At 37.9% G+C, this 23,772-nt stretch overlaps 1 protein-coding gene across 1 annotated transcript; it reads left to right on the top strand.

Moving 5' to 3' along the window:
* The first annotated feature begins 9,626 nt into the window (after positions 1-9,626).
* On the top strand, positions 9,627-11,837 carry cited2 (Cbp/p300-interacting transactivator, with Glu/Asp-rich carboxy-terminal domain, 2). Its single transcript, XM_065256130.2, has 2 exons — positions 9,627-9,882; positions 10,143-11,837. The coding sequence occupies exon 2, from the start codon at positions 10,145-10,147 to the stop codon at positions 10,838-10,840; it is 696 nt and encodes a 231-aa protein (XP_065112202.2). The 5' UTR covers positions 9,627-9,882; positions 10,143-10,144; the 3' UTR covers positions 10,841-11,837.
* The last annotated feature ends 11,935 nt before the right edge of the window (positions 11,838-23,772 follow it).

The raw sequence follows: 23,772 nt of genomic DNA, 5'->3' as shown, positions 1-23,772 counted from the left end.
TTAATAGGGGAAAGTAGTAAACTTTTTATATCTTTATAATAAACATTTGAGCCACAAACAAAACCAGGATACATCCCCATATGTGACAGCCAGGGACCATTTTTTTCCTGACAGTGCACCATGTTTATTAAATGTGCATTATCAAATTTTAGGGAAAGCTCAAAGTGTGCATGTCTTAAAGCAATAAAGTAAAATAAAGGCACAATTTAGCTCTATGTATAAATATAATAATATACAATTATACATTCACATATACATTTTAATTTCAGTGTGAAATGTTTATTGTGCATTGACTCTTCCAAACATTTAAATTGAATTTCTTTTAAAGTCACGTGTAATTATCAAAGTTTTCTAACTCTGTTTTTGTCCAACAGTTAACTGACGGGTGAGTGTGCCATCCTTTGCAATTGTATAGGATCATTTACACTACAAATGTGATGTGGTCACATCCCACCAAGTTTTTCTAATAGTTTGTGTGATCCTATTATCCGAGATGCTCGCTAATACCAGGTGTAAATGTGCCATTGTCACTCTAATCTCAACAGTTTAATTTGAATGCAACAAAAGCGATTACAATGGTCCCAGATTTACAACACTAATCTGCTCATGCTGCAAAATATCTGCCAGTAAATTGAGAGGAGAAAAAAGTTTTTCAGCTTAGCCTTAGGAAACTGCTGTGACAGAAACACAGTGACTCAAATAATAAGTAGTTCATGCAAATAAAACCTGATAAGATCTATATTCAAAGTAGACACTGCTATCTAAACTAATGCAGGCCCGGTCTGACCTCAGAGACAAGAGGGAAACAACAACAACACTTGCAACTACATAAATCAATTGAAAGCCTGATGAACTCCGGAGGCATAATTGTTGCAAAAGTTGCATCGTGCCTCAGCACTTTCTGACTGACTGAACTTACCTCACATCTGCCATGAGTACACACTCCACTTAAAAGGCTAAATGAATTGATTTATGGTGACTTTGTTGAAAAATGCTACAAAGTCTGTAAACATCCTGTCTTGTCATAATGAAGCAAATGTAGGGTTGAGCCCAGTCTGCATTCCCACTGTGGGAATGCCTGAACATGGCAGTCACATACATATGCATGCTTTTCAGGAAGGATTTTTTCTACAATGACTTGAAGTGGCTTGTTCAATGGAATAGATTCACAAAATCTCAGCTGTGTTCCTGTTGCTCAACTGGTAAAGATCATTGTGTAAGCAGCACAAATATCGTCAGTTCAAATACACGAGGGGGAAATATATGAAGAGTTCAGATGCAATCTGTTTTCTTGTTTTTAGCAGGCTCTATGTTTAAGTTTAATTATTTCACTTTAATGGCAATTAAATGGTTATTAGTGATTTTTTTCACAAATGTCACTTTAATTTATTGGTTTTTAACAAATTTGATAGTCTTTCACTGCAAAACCCTCTAAGTGCAATCTGTTTGGCAAAAGTCTTCACTTCAAAAAAAGCACACTTCTGTGAACAAGGCAAGTGGCGGCTCGTGACTGCTCATCAGAGGGGCACAAATTCAAAATATTTGTGTTGATCGTGTTTTCAAAATATGTGTTTGTTGCATCACGATGTGAACCATGTGCATCACGTGTTTTGTCAAAATAAGTGCCTGCTGCACAACCGTCAAAGCCGTTTATGATAAAAGAGACGCTCACGTTCACAAAATACACACCAACTCTGATTACGCATGAGATTATGTGAGTATCTGGCAAACACAAGGGGGTCTTTTATCATAAACCCTTTAGACACATCTGCAGCAGGCACTTATTTTGACAAGACATGTGATGCACATAGGATCACTCGACGCACAGAACACATGTTTAAAAATTGCTAACCACACACATGACGGGCTACTGATACGGGCAAAATCACTGAAGACGCAACTATGAGACTAATTCATGGTAATTTCACATTCGTCTTCTGTGTACTTAGAGGACTTTGCTTAAAAATCAATGTGTCCTTTAAAAGATTCAGACACACTGTTTAAAAATGCAGCATTTTTGGTAAGTCAACATATATTTTATTTTACTTTAACTTAAAGAGCACCAATTATCCGATTTACGATTTTACATTTCCTTTAGTGTGTACAGTACGTGTGTATTAGTACAGTGGTTTTCAAACTGGGGGCCGCAAAATGGTGCCAGGGAGGCCCCAGTTTTATGAAATACATTAATTTATTGTGAATTCTGTGTAATTAAATCTAAAAAAAGCTACTAACCAAAAGCACTTTTTTTGTATGATTAAATGTTGAGTTTTAGAACCGTTTTTGTCACAAAATTTCTTTGGGGGGCCGCGAAGGAATGCACCGTACACAAGGGGGGCCACAGGCTGAAAAAGTTTGGGAACCACTGTATTAGTACATGTTAAGGATATGCAAAAGGTACATACCCCAAAGTAAACAATGACGCGGGTAATCGTCTTCAACGTAAATCTTTTTTCTTGGACTCAACAGTTTACTTTCTGGGATAGGTGATGTAGACAAGACCGACATTATCATAATTCCTCCAGCTTTGGACTCTGTAAGTTAACTCCTGTTAGCATTGCATTGTGCGCAAATCTTTCAAACATGGTAAGGATGTGTTTTTAACAATAAACCACGCAAACATATTGTATTATGCCAAATACACAAAATAACATTGTTTTTAGCAATGAAATAGGTGCCCTTTAACAAATAAAGTTAAACCATTTCAACTTGTTTTATAAGTTATGTCAACTTATCACAGGTCAAAACTTAAAAAAGTAAGTTGAATTGACTTGCTAAATCAAGGTGTTTTTACTTCATTCTGCATTTTTTTTAAGTGCAATGAATCCAGGATACAGCCTATCTGAAGCAAAGGTATTCAATGAACATATAATAAGTGTCAACAGCATTTGGTTATCATTATCTCATTTGTGACCGAAGTGGCATTTAGCGGCTTTTGCATCTTAGCTGTTTGATAAAAATGTTTAACCTGAAGTCATTTTAGATAAAAGTGTCTGCCAAATTCATAAACGTAAATGAGAAAGACCTTCTGAATGGGCAATGTTCATCAACTGAGTTAATGTTTAATACAGATTCCACACAATGCAATGCATAATGTGTACAACTGCTGCTTAATACAGTATATAAAAATGCCTTCAATATAAATTCATGAAAACTGAAATGGGTGGTATTCAAATGCATTCTGTTACAGCAGAACTATACTGGTATTGTATAAATCAATACACTCGGATGACACTGCAGATGAATCATTTGAGAATATTGACAGACATGTCAAGGCAATACATGGTCTGTCCTCTCTGTCAAATGATCAGTCTTTTCTTCAATAAAGAAAAGCATGACATATAGTTTAAAGTCAGTTCATAAAGGTTCATAATAACTGTGCAGCAGCAGTCACATGGCAGGAAATCAGAGTGAACAGATTTGTGTAAAGGAGAAACTAGAGCTCAGTTCAGTGTTGGAGAATAGCCCAAGAGAAGGCACCATCTGTGGGATTTCTAGTAATGATTTGCTTATACAAACTTAACCTTCAACTCTCTTAAAGTGCCACAGTACTTATAGGATAAATGCTTTTGCTTGCCTTTTTCTCGAAAGGTATTCGAAGCACAATCGAATGACTTGCGAGATCAATGGTGGGTAACTTACAAGATAGAGTTTTATATTGCTGAAAATAAGTATATAAAGATCTTTACATCTTATGTTGCTTTAATGTTTGATCAATGAAACAAATTGAAATGCAGCATAAGTGTGGGAAATAAATAAGCAGACTTGTTGAAAAATTTGTAAATGTAAGCAACCTTTAACTCTTTCACCGCCAGCGTTTAAAAAAAAAGTTGCCAGCCAGCCCCAGCGTTTTTCATGATTTTCACCAAAGTTTAATGCCTTCCCTTCCATGTTCTTCTTTAAATATATAAACATACAATATACCAAATTAAAGAACAGACCCTCTGCTTTCAAACAAAAAAAAAACGTTTCATCCTACCTTCAGTGGTTCTTTTGTAATCAACTTTTAAATATGGGTAGGTTTCTGCAAAAACACCACATTTTGAGCAAAAAGCAGAGATAATTCCATTTTTGTGACGGACTTTCCCATTCAGAGCAATCTTTAAAACAGACACGGACATGCAGCCGCTTGCCATAGGGCAATACTTCTGGGTTAAAAAAGTTGCGGAAGGGCGCCTGGTGGATAATAGCAGTATTGCGGAAAGACGGAAAATCTCGTCATTGGCAGGGAAGCGTTTTCTCTTGATTGACGAGATATCTCGTCAATGGCGGCGAAAGAGTTAATCTATCTGTCATGTATTCACCTAAATGTATTCAACATTTATGTTTTCACCTTTTGATGTCTTCTTATATCTTAAAACATATCAGATTAACAGGTTGGGGTTTAGCCCAGTGGCGGCCGGTGACTTCTTTTTTCGAGGGTGCTCGATGCGAAGTTCGTCACAACATGTATGTAGCTCGTCATGTGTGTGGTTCCTTTTTCAAAATATGTTTTCTGCGCATCGAGAGATCCTGTGTGCATCACATGTTTTGTCGAAATAAGTGCCTGCTGCAGACGCGTCAAAATGGTTTATGATAAAAGAGACGCTTCCGTTTGCCAGATACTCGCGTAATCAGAGTACTGATTACTGCGTGTATTTTGTGAACTTGAGCGTCTCTTTTATCATAAACGGTTTTGACGCGTCTGCAGCAGGCACTTATTTTGACAAAACATGTGATGCATATGGTTTACATGACGCAACAAACACATACGTTGAAAGCGCAAGCAACACACAACACTCCGAACATTTATTTTGAATTAGCGCCCCTCGGATGAGCAGTCACGAGCCGCCACTGGTTTAACCTTATTACCCAACAAACTTAACACCTTTAAGAGGAGCAAAATGTCAATAGTTTGTATTGGACATTGAACATGACTGTTTACATGCACAACACTTCAGGCAAGAAGTGAAAACAACAGGGATGGAAAGTGATTTAGTAATTCTGAGATAAGGAACACATGAGTGCTACATGTGCTGCTGTTATGCTATGATCTTTTGCTCCCATGATTTCAGTTTAACCAGTCATTAAGCAACAGCATGCTATTGAGAGTTCAGGATCTTAAAAGGGTACCTGGAGCACCATGTGTCAACAGGTTTTGCTCTTTGACACCATATTACTTAACCAATTCATTTATTAGTGCTGCTCGTCTTTAGTTTACATTATGTTCTCACGTTTTATCCTCCGCTGAAGGGTGGAAAAGACATTAGACCTTTTGATTTTATTAACGTCTTAAAACTCACTAAAACTTAGCTTGCAGGAGTACAGAAGTGGCAACAATTTCTGTGTGATTTATTGGCTATAATAAAGCCAGTTCTCTAAAATAAAATCATATGGCCCTTGACGCTTTACTGGCGTGTTACAATGCACAGAAGAGAGATTAAACTATATAATTTTTACACCACACAGAATATATGGTGCTGCTTTTTCAAAGGTGAACGGAGGAGGAAGTCAAATAGGCCTAATAAACCATGCAGAAGAATGTCAACTGAAACACACGCAGTCACATTTGCCCTCGAAACAAAAGCTCCCAAATCAATGGGCGTCTTCTAGTGGTTTTTGAACATAAGGCTTAGCGGCTGCAAAGCTCATTAGCTAGTTTTCCTACTGAGGCTGATTCAGGCATGACTTCAGGATTAAACTGCTTTGGAATGCTTTTGTTTATGCAGTTTCTTACACAGAAGGCACACTTGAATGGGGCTGGGTCTTTCGATGAGCACAAACTATGGATATGGGTAACTTACTCTGGTTTGACAGAATTAGGAGTGTGCCTCATAGTTAATGAAGTATAAGACAATAATTTGTTTTTGATTATGCTTTCATATATAGAGAGAGATATTTCATTATACAGGGACATCAGATTGTGAACTTCATAATGTTACTTACTCTCTTGTGGATATAATTACAGATGCCCTTTGAAACTGGGAGATAAACTCCCTAATCATCATTTAAAGAAGTAACATTTCCTTCAAAAATTCACTGATTCTGGAAGAAATGGCTCTTGTTAAGCAATATTAAGGTGTGTGTCTTTCTTAAGGACATGATGCTTAAAAGACTCTAGAAGAAGATCTACCATATCTCGACAAAAGTTACATTTATAGCAATTCTCTAATTTTCTCTGTGGTGACCATATGGCGCTTTTCCATTGCATAGTACCCCAAGGTTTGTTTTAGTTTGGGTCGGGTCAGCTTACTTTGGGAGCTTTTCCACTGGGTGCAGTATGTAGTACCCAATACTTTTTTTCGTACCACCTCGGTTGGGGTTCCAAGCGACCCAAACTGATACCAAACGTGACACGAAAACACTGTAGATCACTGATTGGTCTGAGAGAATCGTAACTACCAGCGTCATCGCTATAATGTAAAAGATTAGCTTTACCTCAGTGCTAGCTTGCGCTGTCTCGAGCAAACTTGTTGTAATCTGTGCTCTGCTATAAGTTCCCAAACTCCATTTTAGCAATAAAAAACATCCACAGGTTGAGAATCAAGGACATTGGCGGAACGTTCGCGCCGAACACGTCAGCATTATATATGCTTAAATGCAACTTCAATGAGGCTGACGCCACGGGTGTTTGAACAGAAACTGTCATGTGAGGCAGAGGTAGTGATAAACACGATGTGCCAACTTCTATTTGTGGTGGTAATTTTGTGGCAGACTGAGAAATAAATAAATGTATGGGAATGTACAATGACGCTCTCACTTGTATGATGTCACAGCAGTAGGCAACGCAAATATAACGACACGCCTGTAATCCCTCCCACTGCAAAGTGTTACTAAACTCGATGGAAAAGCTAACCATGCCAAAGTGAGGTGAGCTGACCCGACCCAAACTAAACTAAACCATTGGGTACTATGCAATGGAAAAGCGCCATTAGACTGTAAAAAAAGATGGATGCTGAACGTTGCTTCCTTCCGTTGTAATGAATTGAAGCCAAAAATGTCCGACCATGGTGCTGCCATGTTACATAAAAACGTCAGTTTGGAGCCAAGGCGTGCACAGAAGGAATCGTCCAGAGTCAGAGGCAAAGCCGCGGTATAAAACTTCCGCCTAAACACTCACGCGCCCAATTTAACAACGTCAATCATAATGACACGCCTCGTTTCTATATCATCAAATTACTAGCTATAATATATATTTATCAAAAATGTTTTACTTATCAGCGTGAGATAACAACTACATTAAAGGACCAAAACCATCTTTCGGAAAATTGTATTGAAAGTGTTAATATTTTTTTTATTAAGAGCATGGAGAGGGCGGGGTTTATGACTTGTACTGCAGCCAGCCACCAGAGGGCGATCAAAGAGCGAACAACACTTCACTTTTCAATATGTATAAGGCACACCAGGTGGTGACGTATATCTGAGTGAAATGGCTTCTTAAATGAAAAAGGAAGGGCTGGACTTACTTATTCACTTAACTAGGTGTTAAATGTCTTGCTCAGGGACACAATGGTATGTCACAGTGGATTCAAACCCGGGCCTCTCACACCAAAGGCGTGTGTCTTATCCACTGTGCCATCACTACCCCCTGACTTAAATTCGTTCATTGAGAATTGATTGAATCATTTGAAGTTGGGCCATGTTGCTAATTGCTAATCGCTGCGATCTTACTGGACTCCGCCCACCTGCCATACCATAAGACCGGAAGTAAAAAGAGATTGTTTCGGGTAGATGAGGAAATTGCCGTTTTTGAATAAAGATTATAAGGGCACATAAATTATATAAAAATATATAATGAAGCTCACAGATAAGTCATTTGTAAAAGATACCAGAACAATTTACAGTTTTTTCAAACGCGTGCGTCTCTTTATACGCATCTGCAGACGGACTTGTTTTTACATGACATGTGATGCACATGTTTCACTCGATGCGCCGAACACATATTTTGAAATTACGAACCACACACATGACGGGCTACATGCATGTTGTGACAAACTTTACATCGTGCACGCTCAAAAAAAGAGGTCACCGGCCGCCACTGGTGTCCACTGGAAAGTCGAACCCCTGACCTTGACATCAACTGTGCCATGCTCTACCAATTATAAACAGAAACTCCTAAACAAACAAACTACAGAAACAAATGGCTTCTTCAAATGATTTTACTTCACTTCTTGGTTTCTTTTGTAGTACAAATCCAATACCACCCAACAGAATAGGTTAGTGCATTGAAAACAATGCAAAAATCAAACCCATGGTAGTTTCCCCAAGCATTAGAAAACACTGAATATGAGCTAAAGTGTGTATTTCTTTGTATTGTTGGTAATATTCTCTCTCTCTCTCTCTCTCTCTCTCTCTCTCTCTCTCTCTCTCTCTCTCTCTCTCTCTCTCTCTCTCTCCAATGATGCATAAACATACAACCCCCACAAAGCATCTGAATACTGAGTACTTTTGTTACAAAAACACATGAACATCTGTAGATAGTCACATTGTGATGTAATCTAATGACTGTGTTAATGGCCCAATTGAAGTAACGATCACGTCAACCAATGGCATTGCTGCTTCTGTAAACAAATCTACATCATAATTGACCTGGAATGGCTTTATTTACTGTTGAGATATGCATGAAGCTCTAATCGTTTACAGTTAATTTGTAACTGGCATCACCCTGCTGAATAAAACAGGTTTTAACAAACATGTTTGCTTATTATTGGTCCATCAAGGGCAACTGTTATTTATGAGAAATGAGTTTGTGTTTTGTGGTAACTACTATAAGTAATAAATTCCAAACTGGGAGTGATAATATTTCCTGCCAACTGAATGAATTAAGTGACTTCCAGTGAAAAGTTAGTTTATATCTCAAATATCATTTTATCAATGAACATCCAAATCATTTGTGATGCAGAGAACATTTTCACATACATTTTTTGTTTAATAATTTTTAGAGATCAAACTTACTGTCAACCATTTCTCAGCAGGCGGATAAGACGTGCAGAACGTGGAGATTACTGGCACAAGTGTGCGCAGACTCACTCTTATCAACACTCCTGGGAATAAGCTTAATCGTTGCTCTTTTTCTTGTTGATTTTTTGCGCTTAAATTCCTCCTGGGCAAACCTAGTGCACTTACACTTACCTAAAATACAAACAAATGAAATACACTGTACTTAAAAGTCTACATAAATAATTTGTTGCGCAATTTGTAAACAAACGTTCATATCAGATCCAAGTATCAATATTAAGCACCTCTATACATGCAGTACGCGTGACACGTGCACATGGCCAACCTTACCACGTTATTTACTAAAGTTACTGTGACAAAAACCTTTACACTTACCACAGTGCATATATAAGTTTATCACACCACTACAGAATATTGTAGCACACATAGTGTAACTATTTTTGCAGCATACTACAGTTAACTAAAGTGACAACTATATGTTTTTATTTGGGTTGTTTACCTAAAGTTATCAGTGTGTATCGTCCATGTTTATTGCCTTTAAAACATGTGAAACGTGATTCCGTGTTTTTCTCACACTTCCCTCGAACAGAAATAGCCGCAATGAGGTAATGCGCGCGAAGGTATCGCTCCGTGCGCGCGGAGGGGTATCGGTGGCGCGCTTCAGCTCCACGTTTCGCACGAGCCCAGACTTTAGTCTCGTCAGATTGAAGCTCTGCTTCGCTCCGCCCCTGGCTTGTTTGTATATGAGCGGTGACCGAAAAGCGTGAAGCAGTTTTATGTCGTGATGCGGAGGTTGGAGCTAGATGTGGTCTGCGTTTGGAGAGCGTGCGATTTTTATTGACCTGGATTAGGAAGGATTGGAAAGTCTTTCATCTCTGGGATTTCCAGTGACTTTTTGCCGTTGCCGACTGCGGTGCGACGCACTCGGCGGATTCAAATAGAGAGGTAAATGTTACAAAGTTTGTGATGTTTATGAGCGTACAACCTGATATAGTTACACGTGCGTGTGTTTAATAATCGTGAATAGTAAATGCACCTCGGCAGTTTACGGATTAACCTGCGTTTTAATGTTGCACTTCCTTTCCTAAACTAAATTGCCAGTGCAACCATAACCTTCGTGACATTTTGAAGTTTGTTTGTAATTGATTTGCGCTCGCTTATATTGTATCAAGTTGTATTTAAAGTCTTAAATGAACTCTTTGCAGGAATGGTGGACCGCATGATGGCAATGAACCATGGACGCTTCCCAGATGCTGTGAATGGTCTCCAGCATCAGCACTCGTCCGCGCGCAGGATGGGAATGGGACAGTTTCCGAGCGCGCTACAGCAGCAGCAACAACAACAGCAACAGCATTATAACATGATGATGGGTGATCACATGCATTACGGAGGGAATGTAAACACGAACCACGGAATCCGTCATTCTGGGAATAATATGAACGGAGGCATGCCTAATGGCAACTTGCCCGCGCGGTTTAACTCGCAGTTTGTTGGAGCCGCTGCGACTAGCCAAGGGCAGCAGCAGCTGGCTGCGAGTATGCAATTGCAAAAGCTCAACACACCGTACTACGGTCATCACACGCATCCCTCCCATCATCACCATTACATGCATGAACTGCATCCAACCGGGCACCAGTTAAACGGGACAGGACAACAGTATAGAGACGGTAACGCGAAGCAGAACAGCGGTGTGCCTTTGCCCGGCCACCACATGCCTGCAGCAATACTGCCCCCCAACGTTATCGACACGGATTTTATTGACGAGGAGGTCTTGATGTCACTGGTGATAGAAATGGGTTTGGATCGGATTAAAGAACTTCCAGAGCTGTGGCTGGGACAGAATGAGTTTGATTTTATGACAGACTTTGTTTGTAAGCAACAGCCTAGTCGAGTGAGTTGTTAATATCACTTGGAGGACTTTTTTGTTCTTTGTTTTGTTTTTTTTTACTGGTGTTTTCCCAGATCCCCAGAACAGAATGAGAAACCCACCATACACAACAGTCATGGAAGTAAATCCCCCCGGACAAAGTTAACTTTTATTCGTGGAGTTCTGTAAAAGATGTGGGTTTGTTTTGCATGAGGAGTTCACCAAGGATGGTTCGGACACCCCAAAATCATGTTATGCATATGCAGGGCCTGGAGAAAGACATGCAAAGGAAACATGGAGATATCTGTTTAGTATTAGTGTAGCAAAGACTAAAATTCAGTTGCATCTAGATGTTTGTTTTGCTCATCCGGATGTGTTTTAATGGGAGAGCTCCAGTGCTATCAGATGTCAGTGAATGCATATTCTGAATAATGTCAGTGGTTATGTGACACGATTGTAGATAATAGTGTGTTAATTGTCTCAATCAGCAATGTACTATAAACTTTAGTGGCCATATTTACCAGATTCCTGTGCTGCTCATAGGTTCACTGAATTGCGAGCAGGTGCTTCAAGTTGTTCTTCTCTCCACCCTTTCGAATATCTGGCCCACGTTGCCTCCATGATGCTTGTGTAAACCAGAGCCTAAAACATCTATTGAAGTGACATGAATGTGTGTGTATGTATGTGCATTTGCGGGCTATTCTGTTTGCTTTTCAACTACAGTGCATTGAATGGGAACGTAGGGGTAATTTATGGAAAAATCCCAGGGGAAACATTTGTTGAATGTCATAGCCTGGAATGTTTGGAAAAGGAAGGTGGAAAAATATCCCAACACAGAAGATTTTCATCTTCATTAGTTTCCAGAAAAGATAGACCACTGTGCTTATTATAGTATGCGGTACATGGCAATACTACTGTGTTGAGGCTTTCTAGGAAAGTTTTATAGTATTTTTGTATATTTTTAGAAGAAAATGTTAATTTATTATATTTTAATTTGCAAACATGAATAAAGCACCAGAGGCTCATTACTGAAGTGGATGCCCTGTTTATTGGTTGTCGGTATCGTTATGATTCTGAATACTAAATGATTTTTATTACTATGTGTGCAGTTATGTAATTATTATAACATGACTTTCAATCTTTTAAAGGTTAATACAAGATAGCAAAGATGCTTTAAATGTCTTAACATGCCATAGAAAAAATATTTTTTGGTTGCTTAAAGAACCATTCAGTCAAAGGTTTTTAGAAGAACCATTTCTTTCATATATGTTTTAATAATCTAAAAAACCTTTGTTCCCTACAAATAACCTTTAATTTTTTTAAACCGACAGGTTCTTTGGATGTTAAAGGTTCTTTATGAAACCATTCAGCCAAAAAATGGTTGTTCTTGAAGTATTTGGGTACCTTGAGAAAACTCAGTATCTAAGTGCAATAACTTAAAAAAAGGTAAAAAAAGAGTTTTATTAAATTTGATTAGCCTGACATGTAGAAACTTTTCATTCAGATTTTAATTGTAATATTTAATGAAGTTTATTTAACTTAGTTCAGGAGGAGCATGGTCATATAATCCAGCCAATCAGAGCAAAGAGGTGTCTATAAATAGCCATCGCTTACCTCTGTCCCATGACAGTTTTTGCAGCATCCCTCCTCCACCCTATCACCTCACTCTCAGCTAGTTTCATCTATCCCATTTAAAGAGAGAGGTACTCTGGGTTCGGGCTAAAATTCCAAGCCTGGAGCCCTCCCCTCGGACAGGACCCCAAATATGTTTTATCTCATTCCCTATTGATTACATGTTAATGTGAACTCGTGAAAACTTAGTTTATTTAGACACAAGCATGATATGGTAAAATCTTTGCAATTCTTCAACTTTTACAGACACAATCTTGCATTTTGAAGATGCATTGTTGGGAATGTAAATATGGGCACCAATTGTGAGATTTAACAAAGGCCACTTGGAGACACCAAAGGTTCACTTAGATTTTTGATGTAGCATGTTTCATTGCTCATTCTTAAAAATCATGTTATCATAAATATCATTACATATTAAATTCTTTGTCCTTGTGATTTCATATCACTCTCAAAAATAAAGGTGCTTTATAGAACACTTTTTGGCTGAATGGTTCCAAAAAGAACCTTTAACATTTGAAAAACCTTACTGGTTCACAAAAATTTTCTTTGTGGTTAAAAAAGGTTCTTCGGGTTATAAAAAGATAAGAAAGAAATATTTCTTTTAGAGAACTTTTCACTGAATGGTTTCTTGAGGAACCAAAAATGGTTCTTCTATGGCATCGCCGTGAAGAACAACCAAAGCACCTTTATTTTTTAAGAGTATATTGGTTGAAGAACCTTTAAAACCTCTTTATTTTTAAAGAGTATATTGGTTGTCAAGATTAAGGTTTATTTAAAACAGATATTGACTTGTAAAGAAAATCCTTTTAAGTCTTACAAGTCGTCTAACATGTTGGACATCTTGGTTTTAAAACTTCTGCCAGCAAAAAGTAAGATAATATAAGCTCACTATGCATTTAAAAGCAGACCAAGTATTGGGAAAAGTTTATAGTTTCACTTCATGAATAATTATCATGCAAATAGGTAACATTTGTCCTGCAGTAAAATTAAAGCTTCTGGGGCTGACAGAGCCTTTAGCTCTGTACTGCCAAGAATTTTCTTAAAACCATCAAGGATTGGTAGTGAAGAGTGATATGTTATACCACTGAGCATTAGCATAATTATGTATTCAAGTTATACACAGAAGTGACAATTAAAAGCTTCCCTCATTCCTCCAAGAAAATAACTATTTGATACAGATGTTCTCACAAAGTGATATGTAATGCAAATATGATTATGCAAATGATGGTGCTTCAAACTCCGCATCATTGGCATTAAGTGTTATACGAATCTGGGTAGTTTTAATCATGATCGGATTTATGTATTTAACTGTGCTGTATCAGGATTTTTTGGTTTTACATCTTTTAGTATGAGTTGGTTGCAGTCCAAAGTATCACTGCAATCCATAAAATCTCTAGATTTAAACCTCAACCTCTGTTGGTTCAATTTCTAGTTTGACTTTCCTAAAACTCTGGAGCTGGAAACCTAAAAATAACCAGAAGTGCTGAACAAATGAACCACTTTTGATATATTAATACAGTGGTTCCCAAACTTTTTCAGCCTGTGGCCCCCCTTGTGTACGGTGCATTCCTTCGCGGCCCCCCAAAGAAATTTTGTGACAAAAAACGGTTCTAAAACTCAACATTTAATCATACAAAAAAAGTGCTTTTGGTTAGTAGCTTTTTTTTAGATTTAATTACACAGAATTCACAATAAATTAATGTATTTCATAAAACTGGGGCCTCCCTGGCACCATATCGCGGCCCCCCTGGGGGCCCCGGCCCCCAGTTTGAAAAACACTGTATTAATACATCATACGTACTGCTTATTGAATTACAGTTAAGTTGATACACTTTTATTCGAATGATGTCACTTTAATTGTAGTTTCATGGCTTCCCTGTGGCAGTATTGACTTATAATGGATGTTTTTATGACGGATGCGATTTTTAATGACAAAAACCAACAGGATATCCACAACCTCCTCTTTCCCGGCAAAATGTGAACTAAACCCTCAGGTAAACAGTCTGAGACTGCGGAGTCAAACTGCGAGCGCTTGATGGTTTTCTGTGTTCTCAAATTCCTCCATTCATCAGTTCCTGCAATGGCAATTATTCGGGTCTATCATTATGTATCCATTACAGCAAGTTAATTTGAAAAGAATTTTAAACACAGCTTATATTAATAATTGAGGCTAATAAAAGGAAATGTCAAATGACTCCCCAATGAGTTTTTCAGAGAATATGCAGGCACATGCTCTTTCTCAAGGTCTGTCGTCCTTCAAGTTGCAGCAGAGCTTCAAATTCTGCCACTTCATTCAAAATGGGGTAAAAAAGAGAGAGAATGGCTGAATTGTAGGGGAGATAAAACCACCTAATCTATCTATCTATCTATCTATCTATCTATCTATCTATCTATCTATCTATCTATCTATCTATCTATCTATCTATCTATCTATCTATCTATCTATCTATCTAATCACAAAACTACATCACTGCTAGAGTATCTTGACAAAAGGGAACAGCTAAATGACAGTGATCTGGGATGGATCATGTTGTGATATTGTTTAATTTACTGGGTGAGATCCATTACAGCAAACAGTCAGTGGAGGTTCTGCCATGCTGTGGATCAGAGGTGAGTTTCACAGCAGTGTGTTTTACAGCTTAATGCACCACAGACGCTGTCATTCCCTTGCATGAAAGAGCATTGGACGCTTGAACATATCCATTAACATGGCATAGTAGCTACGAGTCTGTGATCAAACCATTTTAGGAGACGTAAAGTGTTTTTATTTAATTAAGATTCATAGCCATATGCTGTGTTTGATGTCTTCCTCAGATATGTATAATTATTCATTTTGCCTGAAGATATTACTTAACTATATTTGCTTTTTTTGGGAAGGAAAACTTGCACATATCTAGTTATGCTTACGAAGGAGAAATGATTTAGAATAATATTTCAATTCACTAGATAGCTTTAAATGGAGCCTAAACTTGAGTCATCTCACATCTGTTTCTTCCATGAGAGGTGCAGTAATGATTTAACTATGTCAAACTTACTCATTTGCTCGTTGTTAACAATCTTATCCAAAGGATTGCTTAAAGGGTTAAAATCCAGATAATTTACTCACCCCCCATGTCATTCAAAATGTTGATGTCTTTCCTTGTTCAGTCGAAAAGAAATTAAGTTTTTTAAAGGAACATTTCACCCGTAGAAACATTAATCTTTATTGAAAGTGTGTAATATTTGTAGTCAAAATGTAACATACATTTAGAATTTGGTTCCTATTTGACAGAGAAAAGGGCTGTTTGTATTCTCACCCCCTCAACAAAGATATTGGACTTCCTTCTTTCAATGATGCAAAATGATGATTTTTACATCATTGAAACAAGGAAGTGGAACACTGAAATTTGTATTTCTCCTGTCTCAGCGGGAACTGAGGAAATGATGCACGACCATTCAAAAACATGACTGGGGTACTACAAAGCTTAATGCAAAAGTCCCTTTAAGAAAAACATTTCAGGATTTTTTCAATTTAATAGATTTTATTGGCCCCCAACAGTTCACAGTGTAAATGCAGTTAAAAATTGCAGTTTCAACACATATTCAGAGGGCTCTAAACGATCCCAAATGAGGCATGGGTCTTATCTAGCAAAACTATTGTCATTTTCGGCAAGAAAAATATGTACTTTTTAACCACAATATCTCCTCTTGTGCAAGTCGTGTGACGCGCCAGCGCGTCCTCATCTAATGCGTCATCACGTCAAAAGGTCACGTCAGGTATGCGAAACTATGGCCAGAGTATTTACAAGTGTAGAAAGAGGACCATTCTGACATTGTTGTATGTGGAATGATACTACTTAATGTATTTGTGTACGTTTGTTGTTTAAAATGGTCCGCAAATGTGTTTAACTCTTTCCCCACCATTGATGAGTTATCTCCTCAATCCACAATACCGCTATCATCCACCAGGTGGCACTCTTCCAAAGTTGTTCCTTTTTCTATCGCTGGGGTGGTACCCTAAAACAGAGGTCCCCAACCACTGGGTCGCGACCCAGTACCGGGTCGTGGACAAGTTGCCACCGGGTCGCAAGAACGTCCTGAAAAAAATTGTATAATAGCTACGTAATAGCTTAATCGGGTATTTTTTACTTTAAGTAAAAATTTATGAAATAACATAAATCATTTCCACTTTTGTACAGAGCCGCACTTTCTCTTTTTCGTGGTTTCTCTTTATCTCTACCAGCGCATCGGCAATCACATTGCTGTCAGAGTTTGAGCATACAGTACTTCTAAAACACAATCGATCAAAGTATTGCAGAGGTATGAATTAATGAATCATTTGCAAATATACGTCGCAAATCATGTAAATACGTGGAGACGTTCAACTGTGTGACATTAGAAATGACTGAAAAGTAATTATTTTATTCTTCTGTAAAACAACTTCAGAATTATCCAGCGATCGTGGCACCATGATCAAAATAAACTCTTTTACTGCAGTAATAATATTTTAACGGCTACACTTTTAACATAGGTTTAAAAGGAAACTGTGTCAATCATCATTAAAGGCGCTCTAAGCGAATAATGTGCGACGTCACTTCCTGTTGATGTTTGAACTGTTTTCAAACAGACAGAGCGTAGCTAACTCCTCCCCCTCCCCCTCCCTTCCGTGCTTTCATGAACGCCCCCAACCCCCACCCCCAAATCCTTCTTGTCGTTTATTGGCTGGAATACTTTGTTTTGTTTTGTGCTGGCTAGGTTTGGCCATTTGTTGATATTGCCGTTTGTGAAGCCTGGGCTGTCTACAGAGATCGCGTTTTTTTACAGTTTGATCAGCGGACAGGCAGCAAGCAGATAGTGAGGAGATGTTTCCGGTATGTAACAAAAAATGTTTTATGGTCTAAAACGCTTCAATTCGCTTAGAGCACCTTTAAAAGCATATGGTAAACGGGAGTCTCCGTGCCTCCGCGCCCAGCCGCAATTCTTCTGGCATCTCTCCTCCTTCACTGCTTTTTTCTTCCGTTCTGTTACTTGAACTAGATTGGAGCTGCCTTCGAGAACAGCAAGCCAAGTTCGTTTACCGTTAATTATTAAGACTAAATGGGCAGGCAAACTGAAACAATGAAAGTAAAAAAAACTATCCTCCAAAATATGGTTTTACACATCTATATAAAATATACTATAAATAAAGCCATTATTAATTTTCCCAATGCATGGTTGTTTGATCTGTCTTCTGTTTAAAATGTTATACATTTTGCAAAGGAGGATTTTCAGCACTTTGTCTGAACAGCAAGCTCAACCCCCGGTCTGCGAACTTTTTTTAAAGTTCCTAAATAAAGCTTAATTGATTTGAATTGCCTTTCGCTATTATTTCAGGTAGGTTTTGATGTTATTCTAATGATGTTATCTGACTACGTTAAGATCTGTTAGAATAATGTAAGTACAATATGAACAAAATATATAACACTGTGCCAGTGATTTTTGGATATTTTAATGCGAAAATCTACATATATTGTGCTTTTAAGTCTCGTGTGCTATGATAGATAAACCTCCCAGCAATAATAAATGCCTGTGGGAAGTAACAGTCTCAAATACCAAGCACAAATGGCAGGCTAGCTGGGAATGTAGTCTTGTCCCACTCAGATCTGGTTTCTGTACATTACCAGATTCCTTTGCTTTTAGAGGACTGGCTAAGACCGGGTTAAACCGCATTAAACTCAACGCAGAGTGATGTTGACTGTTATAATTACCTTCACTGTGGGAAAGAGCTGGGAAAAGTCTTTTGCTCATCCCTAACAGTTAGTTCAGAACCCCCCCGCGCATTCCAATCTCTGTAACTGTGAATCCAGACACCACCTCCAGCCGTACCTCTGCTGCATGGCAAGGAGTAAACAAACAAATCAGTGACACACAATGTCAAGAGAACCGCTGGAGTGTGTCTTGAGAACGTGAGGAGAAATCTGCGCTTTTACCTTATGCTACACGTATATTTGACACATCTTCCCATCAAGCGCTGCTCCATTCCTTCCCCTTGAATAAAACACAAGCCGCAATATGAAGCTGTCCATATTTACATTCCACAGAGGTCTTTGTTTCACTTGCTTTTTTTAAAAGACACTTTGTGTTATTCACTCGCATGGTAGCCTAGATTCACTTGCGTGAATCAGAATTTTTTGTTTCTACATTTTTTACATTATAGAAAACTGCCGAACAAATAGGTATAATGTGATTGAAAACAATGTATACTAATATGCATCAGAATTCGTGCATCAGAAGATGCCAATTATTCTTAACTTTCTACCATCTGCCAACGATGTTAACAACACAGTCTGTGATTTAAAAAATGACAAATGGTGGATATTACAGAATCTCTCATTATCGAGCATTAAATACAATCTGTGGCTGAGACGCAGATATGTGGACATTGCTGTCCGTGAAGCACAATTCAGCGATCAGAATGCTTTTGACAGCACCTGGAGAGAAAGTCGAAGAAGACAGGAGGAGAAATGGACAGATTTGACTTTATTTGACAGCTCAAAGCATCTTGTTTAGAGAAACCCCAAAAAATAAATAAATAAATAAATTCTGTTGTAAAGTGTCTTCTGCCTTCATGTGCTATTGGAAATTATGAGCTCATCGTGTTAAAGTGTTTTGTTGTTGTAAAGAACTAGGAATCATGGATGATAAGTCAAACTGTATTCAAGATTGCCTTCGGATTCTGTCAAAAATTTTGGATCTTGTCAAGCATACATCATCTGCTCTACTGTATACTTTCATTGGGCTATATAGAGGAGACAGGCAGCTTGCTGACAATCTGGAATTTTCGGTTACATATGTGCTATTTTTAATGTTTATAAAACATACAGTGTGCATCAAATGGTTATTTATATATGAAGAGCTCAGATGAAAAAAAAAACCCTCTAAGTGCATCTGACATGTTTTCTTGTAAATTAGCTTTTTACAGACTCTAAATGGATTCTTTCAACAAACTGGTATTTTTAAAGGAACCTGAGGCTGGGATTAACTCTTTTCCCGCCAGTTTTTTTTTAAAGTACCAGCATTTTATTTTTCACAAAAGTTGAATGCCTTCCAGAAACTTTTCTTCTATAAATATATAAACATACAATATATCAAATGAAAAATAGACCCTCTGCTTTCAAACAAACAAATTTTTTTTTTATCATATCTTCATTTGTTCTCTTTTATCAACTCTCAAATATATGGGTTTCTTTAAAAATACCAAATTGTGAGCAAACAGCTGAAATAATTGTATAACTGTAATAATTTTTGTAAATGACTTTTAATTCAGAAACCATGATAAAAAAAATCATGTATTTACTGTTTTTGATTCAGTGGATGCTTTAATGTTTTATAAGTTGGGTAAGAGGGCCACCTAGTGGATAATAGCAGAATTATAGATTACCGTAAAAACTCACCAGGGAAGCGTCATTGGCAGGAAAGAGGTTTCTCTTAAATAAAAACAGCACCGTTTTTCAATATTTTATTATGTTCTTACTTCACCTTAGACAAATTAATACATTCCTATTTTTTTAAAATGTGTGCACTTAATCTTTGTACAGCTCGTCGTGGATGTGTTAGCATTTAGCCCCAATCATTCCTTAGGATCCAAACAGGGATGGATTTAGAAGTCACCAACACTTCCATATTTTCCCTATTTAAAGACTGTTACATGAGTAAGTATGGTGACACAAAATAAAATGTGGCAATTTTTTAAGCGAGAAAAAAAAAGAGAACTATATTGTATGGCGGAATAGCTCTTAGTTTGCAGTACTTATGCTGCATTCACACCAGCCGCAGTAGAGGCGTCAAGCGCGAGTGATTTCAATGTTAAGTCAATGTAAAGACGCGTTGATGCGCGCCTGGAAGTCTTGTGGCACGAATGAGGTGTTTAGCGCGGCACAGTAGACGCAATTCCGCCTCATTCGCTTATCTAGTTGAACGAATGACGTGAATTGTGCGTTGCCACGGGACACGCCCGAGTTGACCGCTCTAAACTTTGGCAGAAAAACGCGCCACGTTGACCAGTCAAGAGCTTGCTCTAGTAGTGACGTGATTACAGGAAGCGAGTGGAGTTGCAGATGCTCCTCCCATGACGCAAATTTCAGCGTGAATGTCTCGATGAATTTCAGGCGCGTCTTTAATGCACGAATGAAGCGTGTACTCTCAAATGTTCAAGCAGCTACGCACGGTAGACGCGCATTTGACATCTCAAACACGTCTGGTGTGAACCCACAGTTAGACCTAGGCTCGCAGTAACATCATCTCTCCTGACTACTCCCCCTCTTGCTCAAACTTTCATTAATATTACTGCACCCGAGGTCGAAGTGCTGTAAACTAAGTGCTCTTCCACCATACAGTATAGTTTTAATTTTTTATCTGCTTAAAAATCATTTTATTTTGTGGCACCATACTTACTCGTGTAAATACTCATGTAACAGTCTTTAAATAGGGAAAACATGGAAGTGTTTGGTGGCTTCTAAGCTCATCCCTGTTTGGATAATAAGGAATGAATGGGGCTAGGCTAAATGCTAACACATTCACAACAAGCTGTACAAAGATTAAGTGCACACATTGAATAAAGATAGGTATGTATTAATTCATCTAAGTTGAGGTAAGAACCTAGTTGAATATTGAAAAACTGTGTTTTCCTTTAACTGATGAGATAACTCGTCAATGGCGGGGAAAGAGTTAAGCAGATTTTAAGTAAAAGTATTTGTTCAATGTATAATACGTGCCAAGAGCATTCGGTTAATATCATTATCTCAAGAAACATTCTCCTCTCCACCATGTTTAAAGTTTATGGCTCGCCTAACTTAGGCATGAAAGTTAGGTCCAAATTCCCCAGTGGTAAATATGACTTGAGAGACTTCATTTAAAATTCTTGACGAAACTTAACTACCATATTAGGGGGCAACAGGTTTTTGGTTTGGAAGTATGTGTTTGGAGATCAAAATGAACTTTTTGCCCAGCTCACAGTTTTCCAGTATTTTTAATTTATTTACTTTTTGAATTTAAAATGTGAATATCCAGTGCATGCTGAGGAATATCACTGGAAGCACGAGACCATCTGTATTTCTCACATGCTGACGTTTCAGACATGCTATTTATTTTGCATATTGATGCATACTAGAATTGTTGAAGCTTTTAGACACAAGGCATGTGGTGGTGCTGTTTCTAATAGACTTACTGTGCTAACTGTATAACTACACTGTCAGAAATAAAGGTACAAAACTGTACCTTTTCTGTCACTGGGGCTGTACCCTAAGTTTCCGTTTGGTACCTTTACAGGAATACAAAACAAAATACAATTTTGATTACTGTTCCTTAAGGACCTACATTGTTAGAAAAAAGTCAAAATATGTAACCTAGCTGTCAGTGGGGCAGCACCCTTTAAAAGGTAATTGTATGGACCATTAGGTGCAGATATGTAAACATTTAGTACCAATATGTACCTTTGAGATATTAATATGTATTTTTTAAGGTACTGATAAGCTCTGTTTGGTCCCAGTATGTACCTCTGAGGTACTAAAATGAAATCCTTAGGTGCAAAGCTGCACTTTTTGAAAGGGTACAGCGCCAGTGACAGAAAATGTACAGTTTTGTACCTTTATTTCTGACAGTGTATTTTATACCCTGAATGCGGGTAGCACTGTTGCACTTCAGCAAGAAGGTCCCAGGTTTGAGCTCTGGCTAGGTCAGGTCTTTCTGTGTGAAGTTCGCATGTTCTTCCTGTGTCGCGTGGGTTTATTCTGTGTACTCTGGTTTCTGCACACAGTCCAAAAACATGCAGGTTAGGTGAATTGGAGATGCCACATTGCCCCTCTTCCAACGTGTGTATAGATCGACTTGTATCTAAAAATGTCTGGGTTATTTTTAATCCATAATGGGCATATATTGGACAGAACACATGCTGGGTTAAACAATTACCCAGTGTTGGGTTGTTGTTATACAACTATAAGTTATAATAACCCAGTTATAAAAACCTTTTTGTATTGTTTGTCTTGAAATATTTTTTGTGTGAAACTTTGTGTGCTGCCATTTTGGCCAGGACTCCCTAGAACAGATTTTTATGTCAATGGGATTATTCCTGGAAAAATAAAGGATAAAAATCCTGCATTGGGTCAATTTTAACCCAGCGGTGTGGTCTGTCCACTATTTGCTCATTATAAGGGAAGAAAACACTGGTTAGGTCCTTGCTGGCCATGTAGTTTGTTTACACATGGCCAAACTGTGCAAAGTAATTCAAGGTTAAAGAGACATTTATCAAAACACCCAAACAAGAGCACCGATTCTGCCCAGTGTTTCCTTATAAAGACCAAGGACATAACAATTACTAGATGCAGGATGTGCCGGGAAACAGTGAAGCCTGGAGCAAATGTCAAAATCATTTCTGTCTGGTGATTAAATCGAATTGCTAATTAAACCCTAAGAGGGTGAGGATTATCAAAAACTTATCTCACAGAAGAAGCCAATAATACAATATAATAGTTCAACCTTTAATATTATTATTTACTAACCAATTTAAATCAATTTTGTTATTGTGGGAGTGTATATGTACTGTATGTTGATGTAGCTCAGCTGGTTATTGTGTTAGCAGCTCATTGGTCATGGGTTTTATTCACACATATTGATCAAATACATCCATAAGTGCACTGCATCCTTACCCAAACCCAACTCTAATGCCAGGCGACAATGGTTTAAAATTTAGAAACTAAAAAATAAATCAGAAAAAAGTATAAACCAATACTTACAATGCAATGCATGGTTTGACATCCTAATGCAAACACCAAATCTAATGGGTTTGGGTAGGGATGTCATTTAATGTAAATCTAACCCTAAACCGAAGCAAAAATCGTAAGAAAATAGGACAAAACAGTTGAGTAACAAATCCGTGAGAATGCCACGGAAAAAGACAGTCCGTAGCAGGGCTACGGAAAAATGTGGAGATCCATGAGAATGCCACGGAAAAATTAGCACAAAATTCCATGACTATGCCACGGAAATTCGTGAGATCAGGTTGGTTAGAATCACTTTCTGTTAAATATTTAGACATCCTAACCCAAACCCCAACTCCAGGCGAGAATAGTTTTAAAAGCAGAAAAAAAACATGTAGAAACCAATACATAAAAGAACATCCTAACTCAAACCCCAAATCTAACACCAACCCCAAGCAAAAATTATTTAAAAATAGGAGAAAAAATGAGAAATGAATACATAAAATGACACGAAAAACTATTTAAAGAAATTTGTGCATGTGTCACGAAAAAGAAATTTGTGCTCAAGGCACGAAAAAAGCTGAATTTTGTGCCATGGACACAAATAAATTGATCAAATTTTGC

The sequence above is a fragment of the Paramisgurnus dabryanus genome, chromosome 12 (assembly GCF_030506205.2).
Source record: "Paramisgurnus dabryanus chromosome 12, PD_genome_1.1, whole genome shotgun sequence".
Lineage (NCBI taxonomy): Eukaryota > Metazoa > Chordata > Actinopteri > Cypriniformes > Cobitidae > Paramisgurnus > Paramisgurnus dabryanus.
The sequence above is the reverse complement of the archived record's forward strand: the minus strand, read 5'-3'. Positions and strand labels throughout refer to the sequence as shown.